The 19,015-nt window shown below is 41.7% G+C and overlaps 1 protein-coding gene across 1 annotated transcript in view; it reads left to right on the top strand.

The window, feature by feature from the left end:
* USP54 (ubiquitin specific peptidase 54) overlaps positions 1 to 17,761 on the top strand; it is a 52,635-nt gene extending 34,874 nt beyond the window's left edge. Inside the window, exons 13-22 of the mRNA XM_010161213.1 lie at positions 485 to 719; positions 1,559 to 1,698; positions 2,793 to 2,966; positions 5,908 to 6,027; positions 7,178 to 7,370; positions 9,615 to 11,071; positions 13,359 to 13,477; positions 14,597 to 14,737; positions 16,199 to 16,385; positions 17,103 to 17,761. Coding sequence (XP_010159515.1) covers positions 485 to 719; positions 1,559 to 1,698; positions 2,793 to 2,966; positions 5,908 to 6,027; positions 7,178 to 7,370; positions 9,615 to 11,071; positions 13,359 to 13,477; positions 14,597 to 14,737; positions 16,199 to 16,385; positions 17,103 to 17,761 — 3,425 coding nt within the window. The remainder of the gene's footprint in view (positions 1 to 484; positions 720 to 1,558; positions 1,699 to 2,792; positions 2,967 to 5,907; positions 6,028 to 7,177; positions 7,371 to 9,614; positions 11,072 to 13,358; positions 13,478 to 14,596; positions 14,738 to 16,198; positions 16,386 to 17,102) is intronic.
* Positions 17,762 to 19,015: the final 1,254 nt, after the last annotated feature.

The raw sequence follows: 19,015 nt of genomic DNA, 5'->3' as shown, positions 1-19,015 counted from the left end.
GGGAGAAAAAAAGAAATTAAAAAGTTTTCCTGTCCTCGATGAACTACTGATGTGTAAGCCTCATCAGATCCTGAGTGGCAGAATAATCTAAAAAGTGCAGTGTCTGAAGTAATCTGACAGATTACACTAACAAACATAAACTGGAACTACAGTTGGGTGTACTGAAAAATGGTCTTGTACAAATGATCTTGTTAGGGGCAAGGAAGGGATTTTCATTCCAGACTTGATTGTTATTTGGGGGGAAATATGGTAAGTTATACTAAAGGGGAGAGATTATAAAATAGATTTGTTGAATAGATTATTGCGTAATGTTAGTAGGAATGCTGTGAAAATATTGGGTTTTTTTTTCCTGCTTATACTGCTAGTTTTACGCTACATTGAAGGCAGTGCTTCTGGCTTAAGCCTGAAGCTAACATATGTACAGATGATTTGCTGGTATTGAAGCTTGGATCTTCTACCAAGCTCTATTCTTTTGTCTTGACAGGTAAAGAGCTTATTGAGAATGAGGTGAAGGAACACGCTGTTCAAGGAACAAGATCAAGCCAGTCAAACATCAGGTACAAGCGTTGTGTGCTCGGCCGGGGCACCCAGCATCATATGGTGGATCAACATCCTCATCTGATACAGAGGATGGAGTCTGGCTACGAAAGCAGTGAACGCAACAGCAACAGCCCAGTTAGTCTGGATATGCCCTTGTCTGAAAGCTCAAGCACCCACAGGTAGGTTTCAACCAACTTCATTTTTTGAGTGATTGAAGTCTTGATTTCTTTTTGTGGTTGCATAATGGTGTAGAATTTTTTTTTTTAAATGCAAACCAGCTCTTCCAACTTTTAGTACAGATTTACTGAGGCAGGGGAGAAATAGGAGGGAAATAGGAATCTGAGTTTGATTCTTTTTTCTTGTCAGTATATTGATAGCTTACTGCTAGCGAGAAGGAAAAGCAGTGGGGCTCAGCTGAATGAGAAATGTTGACTAACGAGGCATTTGAAATAGTCATACCCTTAGTCTGTGATTTAAAAACAAATAAATATCAAAGTTGGTACTTGTCCTTTGGACAGGTCATAGACTCTTTTGTTTCAGTTAAGCCATGGATTGATAGAAGGCTTGTATGAAATGAGAAATCAATAGAAATCTTTGACATTTTCAGTTTGAGAGGCTCATTGAAGTCCTGCAAGACACTTGCAATATTTATGCAGAAATAAATAGACAGCACAATGTGTTTCTCTGCTTGGCTTAGGAAGCTTCAGGCAATCACAGACTAAGACTTTTTATAGCCAGAATATTAGATTTTCAACTGTAGGAATCTGTTGAGAACACCTATCAGACCATGGTTTTAATAGGCATTACATACTTTTATGGTAGAGATAGGAATTATTGTACTCCCCCTTGTTAACTTTCTCTTCCTCTGTTTCTCCCAAGATTTTCCTATGATAGGCTTCTATTTTAATGAAAATAAAATTAAAGTAAATATTTATGTGATGACAGAAAAAAAAGGTAGATATAATTTCTCCTGGAGAAATCAGTAAGATGCTAAACTGTAATTACTCTCTTCTTGGAGGGATGCTCATATGAAACGAGCAGGTGGATTGGTTCCTGCCTGGCGTAACATCCCAAAGTCTCACAGTAGCAGCATCTTGGAAGTGGAGTCTACTTCATCGATCGGGAGCTGGACGAACAGCCCACACACCATTGGAAATGGTAAGGTACACTTCCTCAGCAGCAGTGGGTTTGCAAGGTAAATTGTACTGGAGTTGTTCTTTACTTTCTGCGTGTTTATCTTCACAGTGAAATTGAGGAACGGGAAAAGAAACATTGAGGAACATATTATAAGATATAAGATTTACCAAAGGAGTTTGCAAAAAAACTGTTGGAATATTCCTTTGATCATGTTTCTCTGGCATCTTTTCAAAGTAGTGACTGAACTGATAAACTAAAGCTCATTTTCTTGTTCTCTCCCATAACTCAATATTCTGCTATCATTGAAAAGTACCTACCCAAGCATAACTCATAACAACTTAGTAGGATTGATGAGTCCTGAAAAACAGCTCATAATGCTGTACAAAATTCAGAAAGACACGAGAATAGATAGTTACAAGATGTATGGGCTAAGGCTGAGTGTTTCTGCAGATAGGCATTGCGATTGTGTATCATTCCGAGCAAATCCTTGATTCCAGAGCATGTCTGGGGAAGCAAAAGGGAGGAGAGGAGAAACTTTTTGAATACAGGTCATAGTTGAAGTGAGAATGATGACTGATTGATTTCTGTTGTGTGGACTAGGATATTGATATGCATTGTTTTCTCCCATTTGCATCATCTTATGCAGCTGAATGAAAAGCATCTCAGTCAGAATCCATTTTATTTAGTAAAGCTAATAATGATCAGGCTATTTTGATGTAGCATTATTTACAAATGGTAAGCACAATAAGAAGCTTCAAGATTTCAGCATCAGCTTAGGGTTGTATCTTCCAGTGATTCTCTTGGTTCTGCTTGCTTTTTCTTGAGTCAGTGAATCCAGGGATGGGCTGTGCTGCAGGGGAGCTCGAGGCAATACTGCAGCATTTTTGCCAGTCACAGACACAGAGAAGGCAATTGAAAATCAAATGGCTTGGGCAGATTTAAAAAGTAAAACTTTGTTACCAAGGCAAAATTTGTGATCTGAAACTTTGTGCTCTTTGCTTGGCCAGTTTATTTTCTAATGTTCATTGCATTCTCCATTAATATTTGTTGTCTTTTGAGGGACACTTTAGGAGATTTTTACCATCAAAAAAACACTTTTTCTTTTTTTTTGGAAGGTGGGGAGATGTTTGTCCCTTTAAAGAGTGAACTGGATGAATTGCAAGAGGAGGTGGCAAGGAGAGCACGTGAACAAGAACTACGAAGAAAAAGAGAAAAGGAAATGGAGGCAGCAATGGGTTTTAATCCCCGTCCCAGCAGGTTCATGGATCTAGATGAACTGCAGAATCAGGGTAACTTTTTGAATGCAGTGTATTTTGCACGATTGTAGTGCTGAAGTTTTTCTGAACCTTTGAACTTAATTTCCTATTGTAAGTCCCTCTCTCCCCACCCCCGTTAGAATTTTGTACTTTCAGTCAGTGAAAGACCATCAATTTCAAACCTGTAGAATGCAAAAAACCACTGTGTTTGGAATTTTGACCAAATTCGTTCTTGAGAGACAACAAAGAAATGCAGAGGTGTTTTTAATACACTTTCACTTTTCCATTTTCTGTGGTGATAGGCACCGTTATTAGTACTGATACCTAGAAGCTGCAAGGCTTCAGCCAACATCTTGGAATGAGCAGGGCTGTTTGTGCCTTTCAGGCGCCTCAGGCCCACCCACAGCATAGCTTGTCCGTTCAGGCTGTTGTTTTGTTTTTGGTAGCATCACTGCCCTCAGCACTTCTGATTGTTCCTGCCCTTGTACTTTCCACTTTGTCCCTGCCCAGCTGTGCAGGGGTGGGAACAACTACTGTTGCAGGCTTAAGCTGGATCTAGTGTTGAAAATTTGAGCTGGGTTTAGCTTACGTATCTTTTCTAAGGAAAAAGAATTGGGAAAAAAAAATTAAAAGCCAAATACTAAATTTGTCTCTTCCGTGACTCTCCATGTTTCTGGCAGGGGATGGCAGCAGAAAAGGTTTAATGAGGAGGATGGAGCTGCAGCAGAGGGAGCTTGGTGGCAGGTTTCACATGTAACATCTCTGGTTTAGCCCTCAGTCTCCATCAGCCAGTGAGGGGAGTCAGAGATGGGATGAAGTGCACTGATCCGGTCAAGTGAAGCCTGAAGCCTGGTAGAGCATTTAGCTGGGGAGGTTGTTGGTAGGTCAGCAGAACCAAGGAAGGTGTAGTGAACACCGTGGCCTCCTGTGTCCCCATGCTGCGTGCTCAAACCTGCCATAGGTGGGAGTTGAGGTGCTGGTTTACAGGACAGAGAGAAAGGCGAGGGGCACTCCGCAGCAATGCCAGTTCTGGGCACAATACAGCCAGTGCTCTGCAGCCAACAGCCATGCCAACTGCTTGTCAGCTAGAATGTCACTGTGCCGATGGCAGCTGAAAAAAAGAGTCTCTGAGAATGTCTGACTGGGGGACTGGTTTTATAGTTTTCACTGACAATCAGTGAGCCACTTAGTTGTTCTTTACAGTCCTGCTGCGACCTGCAAGTAACCAGGTGAAAAATTCTGATGTACCAGGGTAGATGGATATCTTTTTAAATAGTATTAGTGTTTACTTTTGTAATATAGATGCTATTGATGTAAAAGTTGAAAAGCAAACCCTCTTGTTGAGCATGAGGAAGTTGTCTTCTCTGCTTCTCCTACCCAAAAGAAAATACCACATTTCAAGACATTACCCCTCTTTGATCTCTTGCTGTATTAGTTGGTAAAAGCAAAAATTGCTTAGCCTTTCCTTGTTAATAAGAAAGTAAACTCGAATAATGCTTAATCAGAAAAGACTTCAGTAGAATGTCTGAGGAATTTACAGTCACTGACTCGAGATCTGGGAAAGTTTTTGTTTATTCCTTTTAAGCCTTTCCCCACCCCAGTCAGAGATGTAATAGCTTAACGTTAACAGACTGCTTGGCTGCCTGGAAGGCTTGCTTGTACGCAGAACTCCAGAATACTTGTGACTCATTTTCCCTCAAGTAAACTGCTACATTCTTATGAAGAAAGCTAACTTCAGTGTTCTGGCCTTGATTACAAGCCTCGGTAGCCTTGATTTTGAAACTGAATGTGCTGCTTGATTAACTCACTGCTCTAACAACTCTTACTTCTCTCTGCAGTACTTGCTTTTCACGCGATCTCCTGAGGGTTTATGGTATAAGCGTTTGTGTTTGCATCTGTGCACGAGGGTGTTGGGGAGCAGGCCAGGCCATGGCATGTGTTCTGCAGGTTCAGAAAACGTCATTTATTGTTGGCTGATGAAGATACTCATGTTCTGTACCACAATGGGAGAGACATTCCCGTTCGAAAAAAACACCCCTAAACAAAACAAAAAGTCAGGTTTTATTTCCTGTTTTCCCCGGCTCCATTTGAATGCACACGTTTTAGTGCGTAAATTATATAATGCCTGATAGGTGAGACCGGATTGTTAGGGTGTTTTGTCCTCTCAGAACTGAGTGTTCTGATGCCAGGACACTGTTTCATCTTCCTCTTTTTTGTCCAAGAATGATTTATCCTTCTGTCCAACACTGTTTTCTGAATTATTGCAAAAAGAATTCTTGACAATTGTCCCTTTCTTCTCAGCTTCTTACATGTTTTTCCTCCTAGATCTGCAAGACTGTTCAGTTTTCATATTCTGTGTGTCTCTTTCAGCAGTTGAGTGTATGCACTGAGCACATGTTTGTAGAAGTATTTTGTGCAGGCATTTACATTTGCTCTCGTATAAGTTTTTTGTTCTCTAGACATCTCTGTTGTCTCAGTTTGTTTCCATATTGTATGGAAATAATTGAGTAGCTGAAGAAGAGACACATGATTTTTGGCAGGGGACTTAAGATCATGTACAAGGAAAACCCTGACCTGCTATATTTTACTGATACATTTTTGTTTATATTTCATTCTAAATTTAGATTAATTCCTACTTGACAGAAGTCATTTGAACTGGCTCTGTGGTATATCTCTACCGTTTTTGGTACTGATTTAGACTGTTGAAAGTGATATAATAAGCCAGTACAACTCTCTCAAGTGAACAAAGTTGAGGAAAAAGTCTGGTTCTCATTGTTTCACTGTGTGGATGTCGAGCACATCAGGGGGCTCAAGTTGTACTTCTACTTAGGGAAGGTTAGGTCGTGTGGTCTGGGATGTGCGCAGCCTCTGCAAGACTCCGAGTGTGGAAGAATTTGGCAATCTCGAATGGGATGAGGGTAAGTGAGGGTTCTGCAATGAATAAAACCAAAATGAAGGGTGCTGCCCATTGCAGGGAGGAGTGATGTCTTTGAGAAGTCGATGCAGGAGGCAGACTCAATCTTTGAAGAGTCGCTGAATCAGGAGCAGAAGGGGGATTGTGCTGCAGCTTTGGCTCTCTGTAATGAAGCTATATGTAAGTAACTCTAACCGCCTGAGCTATTGTGCTTTTGACAGTTTACTAATGTCACAGGAAACAGTCTGAAAGGTTGAATCATGCTAAATGGTCAGGTAGTAATACGGGGATCCAGCTGGTCTTTAGGTACGTGCAGGGAGACAGAATCCATTTTTCAAGCAACCGCTTTTGGGGGTTTTAGTCCTATTCCTCTTCATCTCTGTTTTGTTCGTGTTTGCATCCATTCTGGTGTTCTCTCCAGTGCTATGGCAGTAACAGCACTGGGGTGCTGACGTGCCCTTTTTGGTGCTAAATGGTGCATTTCAATAAGCACCTCTCCCTGCCACTCTGTCCTTAATTAGCAAATTTTCCCAATCTTGAGAGCATAAATTACAAGGGGCATTAAGCTCCCCTGTTTCTCCTGGAGGGTGTAGCATAGGAAGAAAATGGCAGCCTACTCTAGAGTCCTCTGGATTAACAGAAATGAGCTGTGCTCTACCTGACTTACATGAGGAAAAAAGCGTTAGGGCATTGAAGTGCTTAAATGCATTGTGACCTTTGAGAATGTGTGCTGTGTGATTTCATTTTATTTTGGTCTTTTCCATTATGACTGGCTGGCTGTCTCACCCCGTGCTCCCCTCTGTCTGTACAGAATGGCTGCAGACAGAGTGGGTAGCTCCTGCACATTTGCATTTAGAAAAATTGGCTCTTAGGGACTGCGGAAGGGCGCAGCGTGCAGCTGTTGTGACGGCTCTCTTAGCTTCCCTTCCAGCAAGGGGCACGCTGAATCTCAAACCCTGGTTGGGTATTCCTGCACCTAAAAGGAGTCCCAGGTATGGAGGATACAGGAGAAGGGTAGATGACACAACGAAGCATCAGTGTGGTAGGGTTGGAAAGAGCCTGTGTGAAGGGGATGAGAAGTTGGGCTAAAACATGGATAACCTTTTTTTTTTTTTTTACTTTATTTTGGTTTAGTTCTAATTAACGTGTTTGGACACCTGGCTAAGCTGAATGTGCATTAATGGAATCAGTAGCATCCCTGTGAACTCTTTTGTGGCAGTATTTGCATGGTCCATGTTTTATGTTCTTGCTTCATCCTTTTTTTTTTTTCTTTTTCAATTTTATTCCTTTTTTCTGTTTGTTTTCTGCTATGTTTTCTTTTGCATTTTAGCTAAACTAAGACTTGCCATGCATGATGCCAGCGCTAGCACTCACAGCAGAGCCCTAGTCGATAAGAAGCTGCAAATCAGTATCCGAAAAGCCCGGAGCCTCCAGGATCGCATGCAGCACCAACAGCCATCGCAGCCGCTGCCGCCGCCAGCCTGCCACCCACCACAGGGCGGCACCAGGGCCAAGGCCTCAAGGTAGTCCAAGTATATCACCTAGACCCAGGTCTGAGCTGTAGCTATGAGCAGCGCAGTCTGGAAAGAAATAGCAAACAATATATATTCCCCCGGATAGTCCAAATCATACAGTGTTACTTCCTGTTCCTTTCTTCTTTAGGTTAAATCCTATTATGAGATGGTCAAGGACCCTTTTGGTTTTTTCCCCCATTCTTTATAGAATAGTTCAGTGTGCATGTGTTCAAAATGTGATCTGTGACAGAGAATTGTAGCAGTCAGTGCCTGGCAGCATCAATATTTTATGCACCAAGGGACAGAATACAATAGACAATAACCTGGCTAAAAAGGGAGGGGGATGCTCTTAGGATGAAATGTGCAACTGTTCTCAATCAGGAGCAGTTTCAGGATTCGGTCAGTAAAAGAGTGCACTGCTGTAAAAACCTTACTATAATTGCTTTTGTGTTGGGAACAGCAACCAGCGTGTGTTAGTGCTCTGTAGTTTGAAAAGTATCAGGTACAATGATCTTTTCTAGTTCCCTTCTCTAGTGGTGCACTGGTACAACTCTTGGATCCAGATCCTGATCCTGTCACCTTGACTACTCTTCCTGATGCTGTACCATTCTTCATTTTCTTTCTGTGCTTCCCAGCATCCTGTAGCCTTGCTTAGCAGCCTCTTCAGCATCTCCCCATGACTTTTTCTTCCATACTGACTTTAACTGTAGCATAATTAACTCTGCTGTAACTGATCCTTTCTTCCTACCCTCTTCAGCATGCAGCTTAATCCTATTTCTTCCCATGCCATTCCCTCCTAGCACTAGACCATCCTTATCCAATTTCTAGGCTATTTCTTGAAGTGTTACTTTTCTTCCCTCTCCCCTTTCTTACATGTTGTATCATCAGAAGCTTAGATGAAATCTCAGATAAGAATCCTTTTTTTTTTTTCCCTTTTTTAAAGTGCTGCATACAGCTATGTACTAAAACTCAGTTAATTTGCACACCTGCCAGGCTGTAGTTCCTAATGTTCTTTTCTTTTCCTGCAGTAGCTGAATTGTATGTAATGAGGGCTGATCTTTTTGTCAGTTAGGAGTGTGTTATATACTCTTTAACAGGAGAAATGTAGAGCCCAAATTATGCATTTTAGCAGATGCTTGTAAAACTAAACTTTCTAAACTAATTTAGTTAATGCTGAACTTGCTCACTGCTGCTCTGTGAAAAGAACGTTACTTTTGCAAAAAGTTATATCCAGCCAAATGTTAATACTGCAGCCATTGAAAAGAATCTATTCATAACCAGAGTTCTGTACTCTTGCTTCGATATAAATAACGTTGTAGACATGGCAAAGTTTGTGACTCCTCACAGACAAGGTCGTTCTGCTTTACATATCAGCTAGGTCTTCACGATAACTTTCCTTCTGTGAATCTCAAGAAGGAAACAAAGCAATGAAGTTAGAGTTTCCTTAAGTGCTCTGTTGGAGCCTGTCATTTTTCTCACAGTCACATGGACTTGGTACTGTTTTTTTCTGTCTGCATATTAAAATGCTAACTAAATGCAGAAAAATGCCAAAGGACATGTATGACCCAAGGATATAATTTTCTTGCATTGGTACATAAAATAATACAAATTATTTTTCAGAAGTATACTTGGAAACAAATTATTTTAAAATAATAGTTACATATTTAGCTTGAAATTTATTTAATGTGTTGGATAAATATCTCAAAGATCAGAATACAAAGATGATACGAGAGAGATTTCAACATGTTCCTTCCATTTGTCAAGTCATTCTTCATGAAGTTGCCTGGAGAGAGGGGACCTTATGGAAAAATTGTCAGTTCGTGTTCAGATCATGAACGTGTCCAAAATATTTTCAAAAATATCTAAGATGTTAATGTTGGAAATGGTTGTTTTGTTTTATATAAATGCTAATTTTACTATTCTTACAGTTATCCCTACCCACATGATCAGTCTGCTGATTAAAGTGCCTAGGGTGTATACATACACTATGTGTATATATATATACATAGCCTAACTTTAGCAAAATACTCTTAAAAATATGAAATGGATTCAGTAGATCAGTTATAGTTGGAAATCAGGGTTAGAAGCAAAGGACTGACATGTATGTATCTACTGAGTTAATGCTAAGTTTTCATCAGAATACAGTTAAAGAGAAGTGTGTGGAGGTATATGTCACCTAGTGTCAGTTCTGCACCCTAGGGATAAACATAAGCAATGACTACTGCTAATCATGTACCCTTCTGTGTGTTTTAGTGAACAGACTGGCCCGCTCCAAGTACTGCTGAGCCAGGAGGTACCACTGGAACCCAACAAAGAAGTGGAATTTGGGTCCAGTTCTTTCTTCCACCCACCTGCTTCCTGCCATGAATTGCACTCATCATTATATCCAGAGTCTTCCTCCTTGCCCCCTTCTGAAAGCAATCCATCCAACAGGATCTCTCCAAACTTCCAGTCTACTTCTGCTGATTTTCATGACCAAGTTCCCTCTTTTCCCTATAGGCAAGGGTTGGCAGAGAGGTCTGCAAGAACTGAGAATGATGTCCACCGTAGTGTGGAATTTGCTGACACCACAGCCACAGGGCCAAAAGACTATAGGGAATGCCGCAGTAGCGGCACGTTAGAAGAGGTTCATAACACAATGCCTATTCTCACACCTCAGTGCAAATCCAAGGCTAACACAGTAAACTTTGGGTCTTTGCCTACACTGTTTCCCTGTCCACATCCACCACAAGCAGCATCTCCGGTAAAGGACAGCCAGCACAGTCCTTGTTCCAAACTTCCAAGCTCTCCAGTGCAGCCCAGCATTGATCATTTAGGGGCCTATCATGTAGTGACCCCTGCAACTTCATCCCCTACACAGCAGTGCTCCTTGGATCCTTTGCATAAAACAAATAAGTACTCCAGAGCAAACAGCCATGAGATTTTATTACCCTCCCAGGATGAATATGGCACAGCAGAAGGTTGTAAATCTGGGGCTTTTAGTACAAAGGGACATGTTCGTTCCTTGGCAGAGCAGTTTCAGAGAATGCATGCAGTCTCCCAGAGAAAAGGTACTCATGAAAAAGGCTGGATTGCTGCAATGTGTCAGGATGAGAAGTCTCCAGAGTTAACAGAAAAATCTTTCATCAATCCTTCATCCTCTGCTTACAGACAGCTAATCCATCAAAACCAAGAGAACAAAAACCAGTCTTCTGAAAAATTGCACTCAACTGTGGATATTAGGGATGGGGTAGTTTCTTTGGAGGGTTTTAGTGCCCAACATATTGCTTCTAAGAATATTTGTTCTCACAGTGAAGAGCTGTGTAGAAGAGGTGGACAGAATATAGCAGACCCTGCACCCTACCTGGAAAGGCACTGTCATGATGGAGGAATCAAACAGGTGGATGATGGAGCTACTAGTAGCATGGTTGCCTCTATGCCTGTGGACCGTTGGGTGGATAATGTTACTAGGTATTACAGTTCTCAGAAGGCTAATAAAAATACTGAATGGCTTCCTGTACCTGGAAGGAGTCCACCCCTTTCTGATCAGAGAGCAGTTGGAGATGACTTGAGCAGGATCCCAGTACATCTGCATCCACAGTGGAATCAAGACACAGAACAGGAGCTCTCAGAACTGGAATCCCTCTATCAGACTAGTCTGCAGGCATCTCAGGCCACTAGGCCTTTCTTGGGAAGACAGGACAGTGCTAGGTATCCATTTGACCAATCAGGTAAGAATGATGCAGCTGTTTTTCTTGGTTGACCTGCCTATGTACTTCAGTATAGGTGAAGGTACATTTTCCAGTTGATTTAGTTAAATGGGCATGAATTTGTGCACAGATGCAGGTTCTAACTGTATAGGTAGAGAAGCAGTGTGATAGCACTGCCTGGGGCGGCTGCAGAGCAGCTGTTGATCTTGGCAAGCGGAGAGCAACATCTGTTAAGACCAACATAGAAAAGATTGGTCCTGTTTTCAAGTGTGGAGCTAGTGGCTGAGGTCGGACTGCTGAATTTTGCTGTTTGAAAGCCCTACATCCCCTCTGCAATTTATTAAACTGTTTCTCTGTCTGAAGTTCGTGTTCTCCACATTTGTGAATTTTAACTGATTGTATTGTATTTGGGAATTTAGTCTGTACCTGATTGTGGGGAATAACTTTTAAAAGTGTTTCCAGATCTGTGAGAGTTGACCTTGTGTTTTGCCAAGGCCTACCTGCTTTAACTTCTGGAAGATTACTTGTGAGAGCAGCACCGGGGATGCACAATCTTCACTAAGATCCTTGAGACCTTACGGATTAGTTGGTGGTGAAAGAAAAAGAGCAGATTCTGTTGCTGTTGGTGAGAACATCCAGCTGTTGCTGGAGACGTTCAGTTAGAGTCTGATGATAGCAGTCTTGTTCCACTTAAGCTGACCTAATCTCCTGCCTGAGATAGGGCAACCTTGATTCTCTGCTTAGCACAAGTGGAGAAGTTTTCTTTATAATCCGTGTCATAGCATTACAGCTATGAATATTCTGGTTAAATACAAAGCAGCCTGAAATATATATGTGGTATGTATTGCAATGCGTACACAGGATAAGTTTTCCCTTCCCCTGCACCCATGGAGGTGGAGCCTCCATTGTTCCTGACAAATCAAGCCTGGTTGTGACCAGAGTGAATACTGCACTAAGATCTTGGACGGTTTTTTATTCAACAGCTTGAGTTTTCTATGAAACTCTCTTATCTTGCGGTCCACGGACAGACCAGGTGACACGTCCGAAGGTGGCCATTGCCCATTTGCTGTCCTTTGGTTTTCTTTCAGAGATAGGCAAGATCTGACCTCACAACCTTGCAGATGCTCTCTTGCATGGGCTTCAGTCAGGTGGTCTTATTTGTTCCTGCTTACCTTACTGGTTTTGGAAGCTCTTTCTGGAAATCTAACAGGATAAAGCCTGGTTGCTTTAGTGTTAGCTGGAGCTTCAGAGTTCTGTCATCAGATGCCCTGTTTCTTATGCTGACACTTTTCTTGCCTGTTTTCCCACTACATATATGAGGGACATGAATATTCTTTTAAAGTGAAGTTTGTGTTTGAGATCTTTACTTCTGGTTTGCTGTGACTTTCAGATGTTTCTTCCACAGTTCTGCATATTCTGTATAAAACAAAAAAGGTTGAACCATTGCATCTACTGTGATGAACTGGATGAAAATCACCTGAATGGGTCTAGGACAACTCTTTCTTACTTGTAACCTGGATTACCTATTCATTTGCAAATGCAGATTAAGCTTTCTGCCCCATGTCAGCTGGTTTTGTCTGACCTCTGCATTCAGAATCAGGGTGAAAATGTTCAATTACTGTAGCTTTACAACATAGATTAAAGCAAACACCTGACCTTCCAAATGCCACCTCAATGCAGAAAGTGTCGCTACCAGCACATCACCTTTCTTCCTTTATAGAGACATTCCTTGTGACCATTTTTTATTAGGCCATTGATCTGCCTCTCTATTCCATGAGAAATTTTAGGATTATAACTGGTTGGACATTCCACTGAAGTGAAGTAACTCTATCATCCTAGTTAAAAATAACACTTCACTATTTAACCAGCACAACAAATGGTTGACAAACTGTAGCATTGGGTATATGTGTGGAGAACTTAAAGCTGATATGTCTTGTTTATCCCACATAACTTTAGGTAACTTGCTTCTGGGAGCTGATTTTCTGTCCCTTTAGGCTCCTTAAACTACCTCACCTCGGTAGCAAACAAGTGCTGGTGTGCAGTTAAATCATTTAATTCTTAAATGATTAAATTAACTGCTCCTCAGAAGCCTGCAAAAGGGCAAGGGAAGGAGGTGTGAGTATCCTGATAGACTGTCTCTCCTTGAAACATTGAGAATTAGCTCGTGTATTAATGCTCAAAGGATCTCTGATGATTTCTTGTTCTGTCTGTATAGTCTGTCTTTGCCAGAGTCAGGCCTAAGATAGTCAGAAATGTGCTGTAATGTGCAGTCAGGTGTTGAATTTAACCCCAGCTTTTTCCTTCCCAGTCTCTGCGAACCTGAATGTGAGGAAGCTGCATGCTACAGCTGGCATGGGTCTCTCGAAAACCCCGACAGCAGAGATCGAGCGCAGTCTGTGTGGATCCGCTGTCTCTTCTGTCTCCAAGGTGACATGTTGTTATTTAAGATGTGCTAGAGGGGGAAGGGCTTGGCCTGTGCAAGGGAAACCATTTACAGTGGGAGAACTGGAATAGATTATGAAAAAGGTTCTGTGGGGTCATTGATACTCATGTTAGAGAAAATTTAAGTGCCGTCTAGCTCAGGATTAACTGTCTAAAAAATGGGTGACTCATGCTACCTGCAGCCTGCATGCAATAAATTATCTGAATTCTGACTTTGAGGAACATATCCCTGAAAAATTTAAGATCTGGTGTCTTTGAACATGTTGACAGGAACTGCCTTGCATCACAGCTTCTGACAACTGCTTCTTGATGTTACCACTTGTGGGGCATGGACTTGTTAACTCTGTCACTACATATTTTGAAAGTGAGGAATAATTTGGTATTTGCTACAGTTCGTACATGGTCACCTCAGAATGGGAGAAGGTGCTTTTTCTTCTTTTTGGGGGGGAGAAACTGTTTAAATAACTGGCAGTTACATGTGTAACTGGCCTGTACATGAAAACATGCAAGCATTTTCAAGAGGTAATGTGATTTTTTTCTATAATACTTCCATACTTATTAGAGGGAGCTGAAATGAACTTGCTTGTATGGGACAGAGGAAAAGAAAGAAGGAATAAACATTTCCTTTGCTAACATAAGATTAACAAGCTTCCAGCACCCATCAAGTAATCCTAGATGTTTTTGGTTATGAGAAGACTGTAGTGCTTTGTCATGGGGTGGCTGTCAATTGCAGCCACAGTTACCTCTACTGGGGCAGTGATGCCTGTAGCAGCAGTCAGTCTTTTAGGTAGATTTGTCCCAGTAGAGACTTTTTGTCCCGGATCTGTAAAAGAATAAATCTCACTTAGACAAATCCATCAGTGCATGTTTACTAAAGAAAGAAAGACTATAAGGAATAATACCTTTAATCATCAGATCCAAACAGACCCATTTGCTTTAAGTTTTCAAAGTAGTACCCGAATAAAGGATTTCAGAAAAGAAAAGCTCATGGAGTTTCATTGAAGTATATGGTCTGTTAGATTTATATTCATCTCTTCCCTATAATTTTTATACAAATTTGATATTATGGAGACCCTTTTCTGAAACGTGTGATGCTGTCTGCAGGTCACGTATACCAGAGAACATAGCAGGCAACCAGAAGAGGAGGAAATGTACAGTGCAGAGAATTTCCGTCGCATTGCTCGCAGTCTCAGTGGGACAGTCATCTCAAACAGAGAAGAGACCATGGTCTCTTCTCATAGTTTTGTAAGTAGAACGATGTGCAGCTTTCTAAAAGCTATCATCTGTGTGTAGGGTTGCTGTTTTCTCTGTCCGCATTTAGTAGCTAACAAACTAGACAGCAGACAACTGAATAATAAGCCACAATGAAAGCTTGTTTTTAAATTTTTGTTCTCTTTTTGGAATAATTGTGAGCTTTATTTAAGTAACAATGCCTCTTTCTTCAGGAGTCATTGCAGTGTAGTACCTGCTGCAGCTGGTAAGCGTGTGCGCTAATATTACTTGCCAGTATACAAAGACATCCAGTATAAACATTTTTTCAGTTGACTTCAGAGTATTTTCAAGAAAGCTTCTGATACACCTATAATTTTTAAAGACACCACAAGCCATGTGAAAGTTTCTTCTCTCTTGTGGGTAAATTTAGCAAGTAGCATTTTTAGAGAGTAAAAGTAATCATAAAGGGGAGATGGTTCATAACATGCAGCCAGTTACATACAGGAAATAAGTAAAAATAGGGAGATTCTTTTTTTCTTTACTATCTTTGTTAAGTAGTTTTAGTTGTAAGTTAAAACTGCCAGTGAGGAAAACAGTAACAGGTTATTGTTGGTGTTTAGCTACGTAGCCAGATATAATGTGACAGTTTGGCTGGGATTTAATTTTTTTATGTACTGTGCTTAAGTTTTGATTTGAAACCAACTGCATAGTAAGTGTAGAAGAGTCTCAGTTGCAAAATCAGTTACACAGACTGGTTGGTGTGATTCTATCTGCTGTGTACCATAAGGTAAGAATATGTCAACTCCTGAATATTTTACCCTCATACTATGTATAAACCCTTGCTTTAATGCATACCTGAAGGTGCTGACAGAAGCAATTAAAAACCTGTAGCTGTTCAACACCCTCTGTTCAAAACCTCTGCTGAAGGTTTTTATCCCCACAGCTGAAGCAGCCGATAGGATGTCTGTCCATCACCACTCCAAGTTAGTCACTGGGCTTAAGGTTGTGATGGCTTGTTATCGTGCTGTCCAGCCATCCCTGCTTTGGGATAGGTCCCCCCTAATAGAGCAAAGTGATACAGCACTGATAAATATTTTAGCTGCAACAGGTAAAGCTGTTCCTAGTCTGGAGTCAGAGCTTTCAGTAAAGCCTGGCTTGTGTAGCATGGCAGTTCCACTGCTGATTGGCCTGCCATCGTTCTGTGGATTTGGTTTGTGAACCAGACCTCCATGAGTGGTTTGTGTTTGTTTTGTTTTTTTCTCCTTGATATATTTCCAGTCAAATGATCCTCCCAAGTACCCCACCTCTGCAGCAAGAGCCTTACTGGGTTGATGCAGTTGGTATTTGTATTTCTTTTTCACATACAGATGCATGTTTTTGTTCCAGTGACTCATCCCTTTCCTTGGATCAACACCATCTTTGCTTGATTCAACCCAACTCTGTGTTTACTCATCATTTTATGTTCTTTTCTTCTCCTTTCTCATTTTATAAAAGGAAGCACCAAACACGAGGAAAATGCCAATGGACACCAGCCACCGTTCTTCCAGCTCCACTTCCCTTCCTTTCCCCCATGATCCTCCTGTGTTTCCCTTTGATCCCCAGCACAACCCAAACCAGGTGCAGCACCTACCCCATGATGTACTGATGCCCAGCATGGTGGGCAAGGCACGTAAACCCTCAGGTAATCACAGGACTTTTCATCCTCCTTCGTGGTCAAAAATATTGCTGAAATACAACTCTTCATCTTGTCTTTCATAATGATGTTTCACCATCTGCCCAAATTCCTCCAGAAATATGGAAGGATGAATCAACATTCCTTTTCTTCTCTGCCCTTTTGAGTTGCTCTAGGAGTCTGTGCTAAATGGACAGAAGAAAAAGGAATAATCTTTATGGAAGCGTTATGATCACTTTATATAAAATCATATTCACATTTTTGTGAGGTATTTTCTTTAGTATAAAAGTATCCGTAAGACCCAGCACCTTGTTCTCATGTGTGAGAGTACTTCCACAAGCTACTCATTCCAGCAACTCACACATGTAATTGTGCCAATAGAAATAACGAATTCCTGCATGAGAATTATATTCCCTGTGACAGCTATCAAAACCAGTTTGATCTACCAGCCTTGAAATACTTTCTGGGGTGGCTCCTTGATGACATGAGAGCTGTTAAAGAAATCTGAAGTCTCTGACAGCAGCTGTGGTAGGATAAGGAGGAAAGTGAGTGCTAGAAAGGGTACAGCTAGCTTTTATTCAGAATTGCATGCAAACTGGTAACTGGATGTACTAGTGATTTTGTTTTTCTTCTGTCACCTGTTGGCCACAGCTGTAAATTCTGAGGGGATGAAACAAAAAATGTAACTAAGCAAATCTTTGTTTGTTTGCTTTTAAATTCCCCCAGGAGATCAGAAGAATATCATCCAGAAACTTTTGGTTGTGCCTGACAGGGGTGAAGCTTTCCAAGGTGAAGACTACCCAGGTCTGGCACTGAGCTACGGGAGTCTCCCTTGTGCACCCAAAGGCACCCTCTCCCAGGGGCAAAAGCCTCTTGTTAATCCACATTTAGGAGCTGGAGCATCAAGTGTCTCTGGCCGTTGGCTGAACACGAGCTACCCTGCCAGGCAAACAGCCACGTTACCAGATAAACGAACAACGCTCTGGGGGAAACATGCTGGCCAGCCAGGCAAGAGTTTACAAGAAGGCTTCCTCCAGCAGCCTTCACAACATCAAACGCGTGAATCTTACGCCACTGGTTGCAGGCTACCAGCCAGCACAGACTACAGCACTTTAAGAATACCACACGAGCCTTCTTGGGATCCCGGTGCCTCTCAAGGTTGCCCTGTGCCCCCTTCTTGCGTTAAGGCCCCGGGTCCAAGGAGAGTTGATATGCCCCCAGAAGACGACTGGCGACAGAACAGCTACACCCCTCAGCCTGGCAGACGGCGAATGCTGCCAATGCATGGGATGGATGGGACTTTTTCTTCTGCTTCGGAGGCACACAGAAATCTGCTGGCTCGAGCAGCAGCAGCTACTGGCACCATGCAAAATAATGGCTGGTGAGATCCCGTCCGCTCCTCCGTGTGCCCTAACAAACTGCTCTGTGAACAGACTGTAGGTGTTGCCAGAGCATGGATTACACGGAGACAGCAAACTCTTTCAATCAGTATCTGTGCCAGTTTTGTCTTAAAATGTAGCTATACAGTATGTGGAAATTTAATTGCACTGTATTTCATTTCTGACACTACTGAACTGCTGTCTGGATGGGGAATCTTAGCTATTCTAGTCCTGGCCTCTCCTAGCAAAGAAGTGCTATGGGAATGGTAAGCTTCAGGGGCATTGGTTTACGGGTAAGTTCAGCAGTGTGTGCATGTTTTGAAGGAAGACGGCCACTAACAGAAGGACTTTTTTAAGGACTCTTTCATGAAAAATGTAGCTTTGGTAAATTCTTCACATAAAACACCAATCCTTTCGTTTTCCTCTCTCCTGTTCCTTCCTAGGGGAAAAAGACTGACCCACTTCCAGGCTCCAGTAACTCTGCACTTGGCAGGCTGGCAGTTAGCAAAGCAAACCCAGCTTTCAGTGTGCTGAGGTCTCTGGCAGAGATCACAGCCATAGCTGCTGCTGAGGAAGTGGCAGGGAGACATTGTTTGTCAGTAAACCAGAATTTTCCCCACTTCCTTAAGGCAAACTAACAATGCTTCAAACAGAAAAGACTGTTATTGCTGCACGCTTAATTACACCAATGTAAACACAGAATAAGTTTAACTATTTTAGTGTCAAACATACTTGCTTTTGTAAGTATTTTTCAAATAAATCTATGAAAATAGTTCTATTCACCTGTGTATGAGCTTTCTTTGCTGTTTGGCTTTACTCATCAGTTGGCCTGAAACTGCTGACTTATTTTCTTGCACACTAACATACATGAGTAAATTGTTCATTCTAGTTCATTAGCAAAGTTTATGTAATAAGTATTTAGTTAGATTGGTGTTTAACTTTGTCCTTGGATTTGATGCGTTTTATCACTAACCTGTGCTTAACTTTCCCTTCATAATGGACAGTAATTAACAGTGACTTTGAAAAGTATTTTGAAACTATTTTGTTGGAGGGAAAAGTGCAGGATCTGTGTGAGATGCAGTGTGTGCAGGTGGGACTCATACAGAAAAAGGTCATTAGAAATTACTGGTGTGGTGAGAAGTGCCGTTTATTAAGAGTTGTTAAAGAGTTAAAGCCGGGGGAGGGGTTCTGTTACATGTTTATGCAGAGAGGGGGCCTGCAGCCATGGGAAGGGAAGGTCTAGGCTGCCCTCTAGTGCCT

Source organism: Eurypyga helias, unplaced genomic scaffold, assembly GCF_000690775.1.
Source record: "Eurypyga helias isolate BGI_N326 unplaced genomic scaffold, ASM69077v1 scaffold20271, whole genome shotgun sequence".
Lineage (NCBI taxonomy): Eukaryota > Metazoa > Chordata > Aves > Eurypygiformes > Eurypygidae > Eurypyga > Eurypyga helias.
Note: the sequence above shows the minus strand (reverse complement) of the source record. Positions and strands in the feature narration are given on the sequence as shown.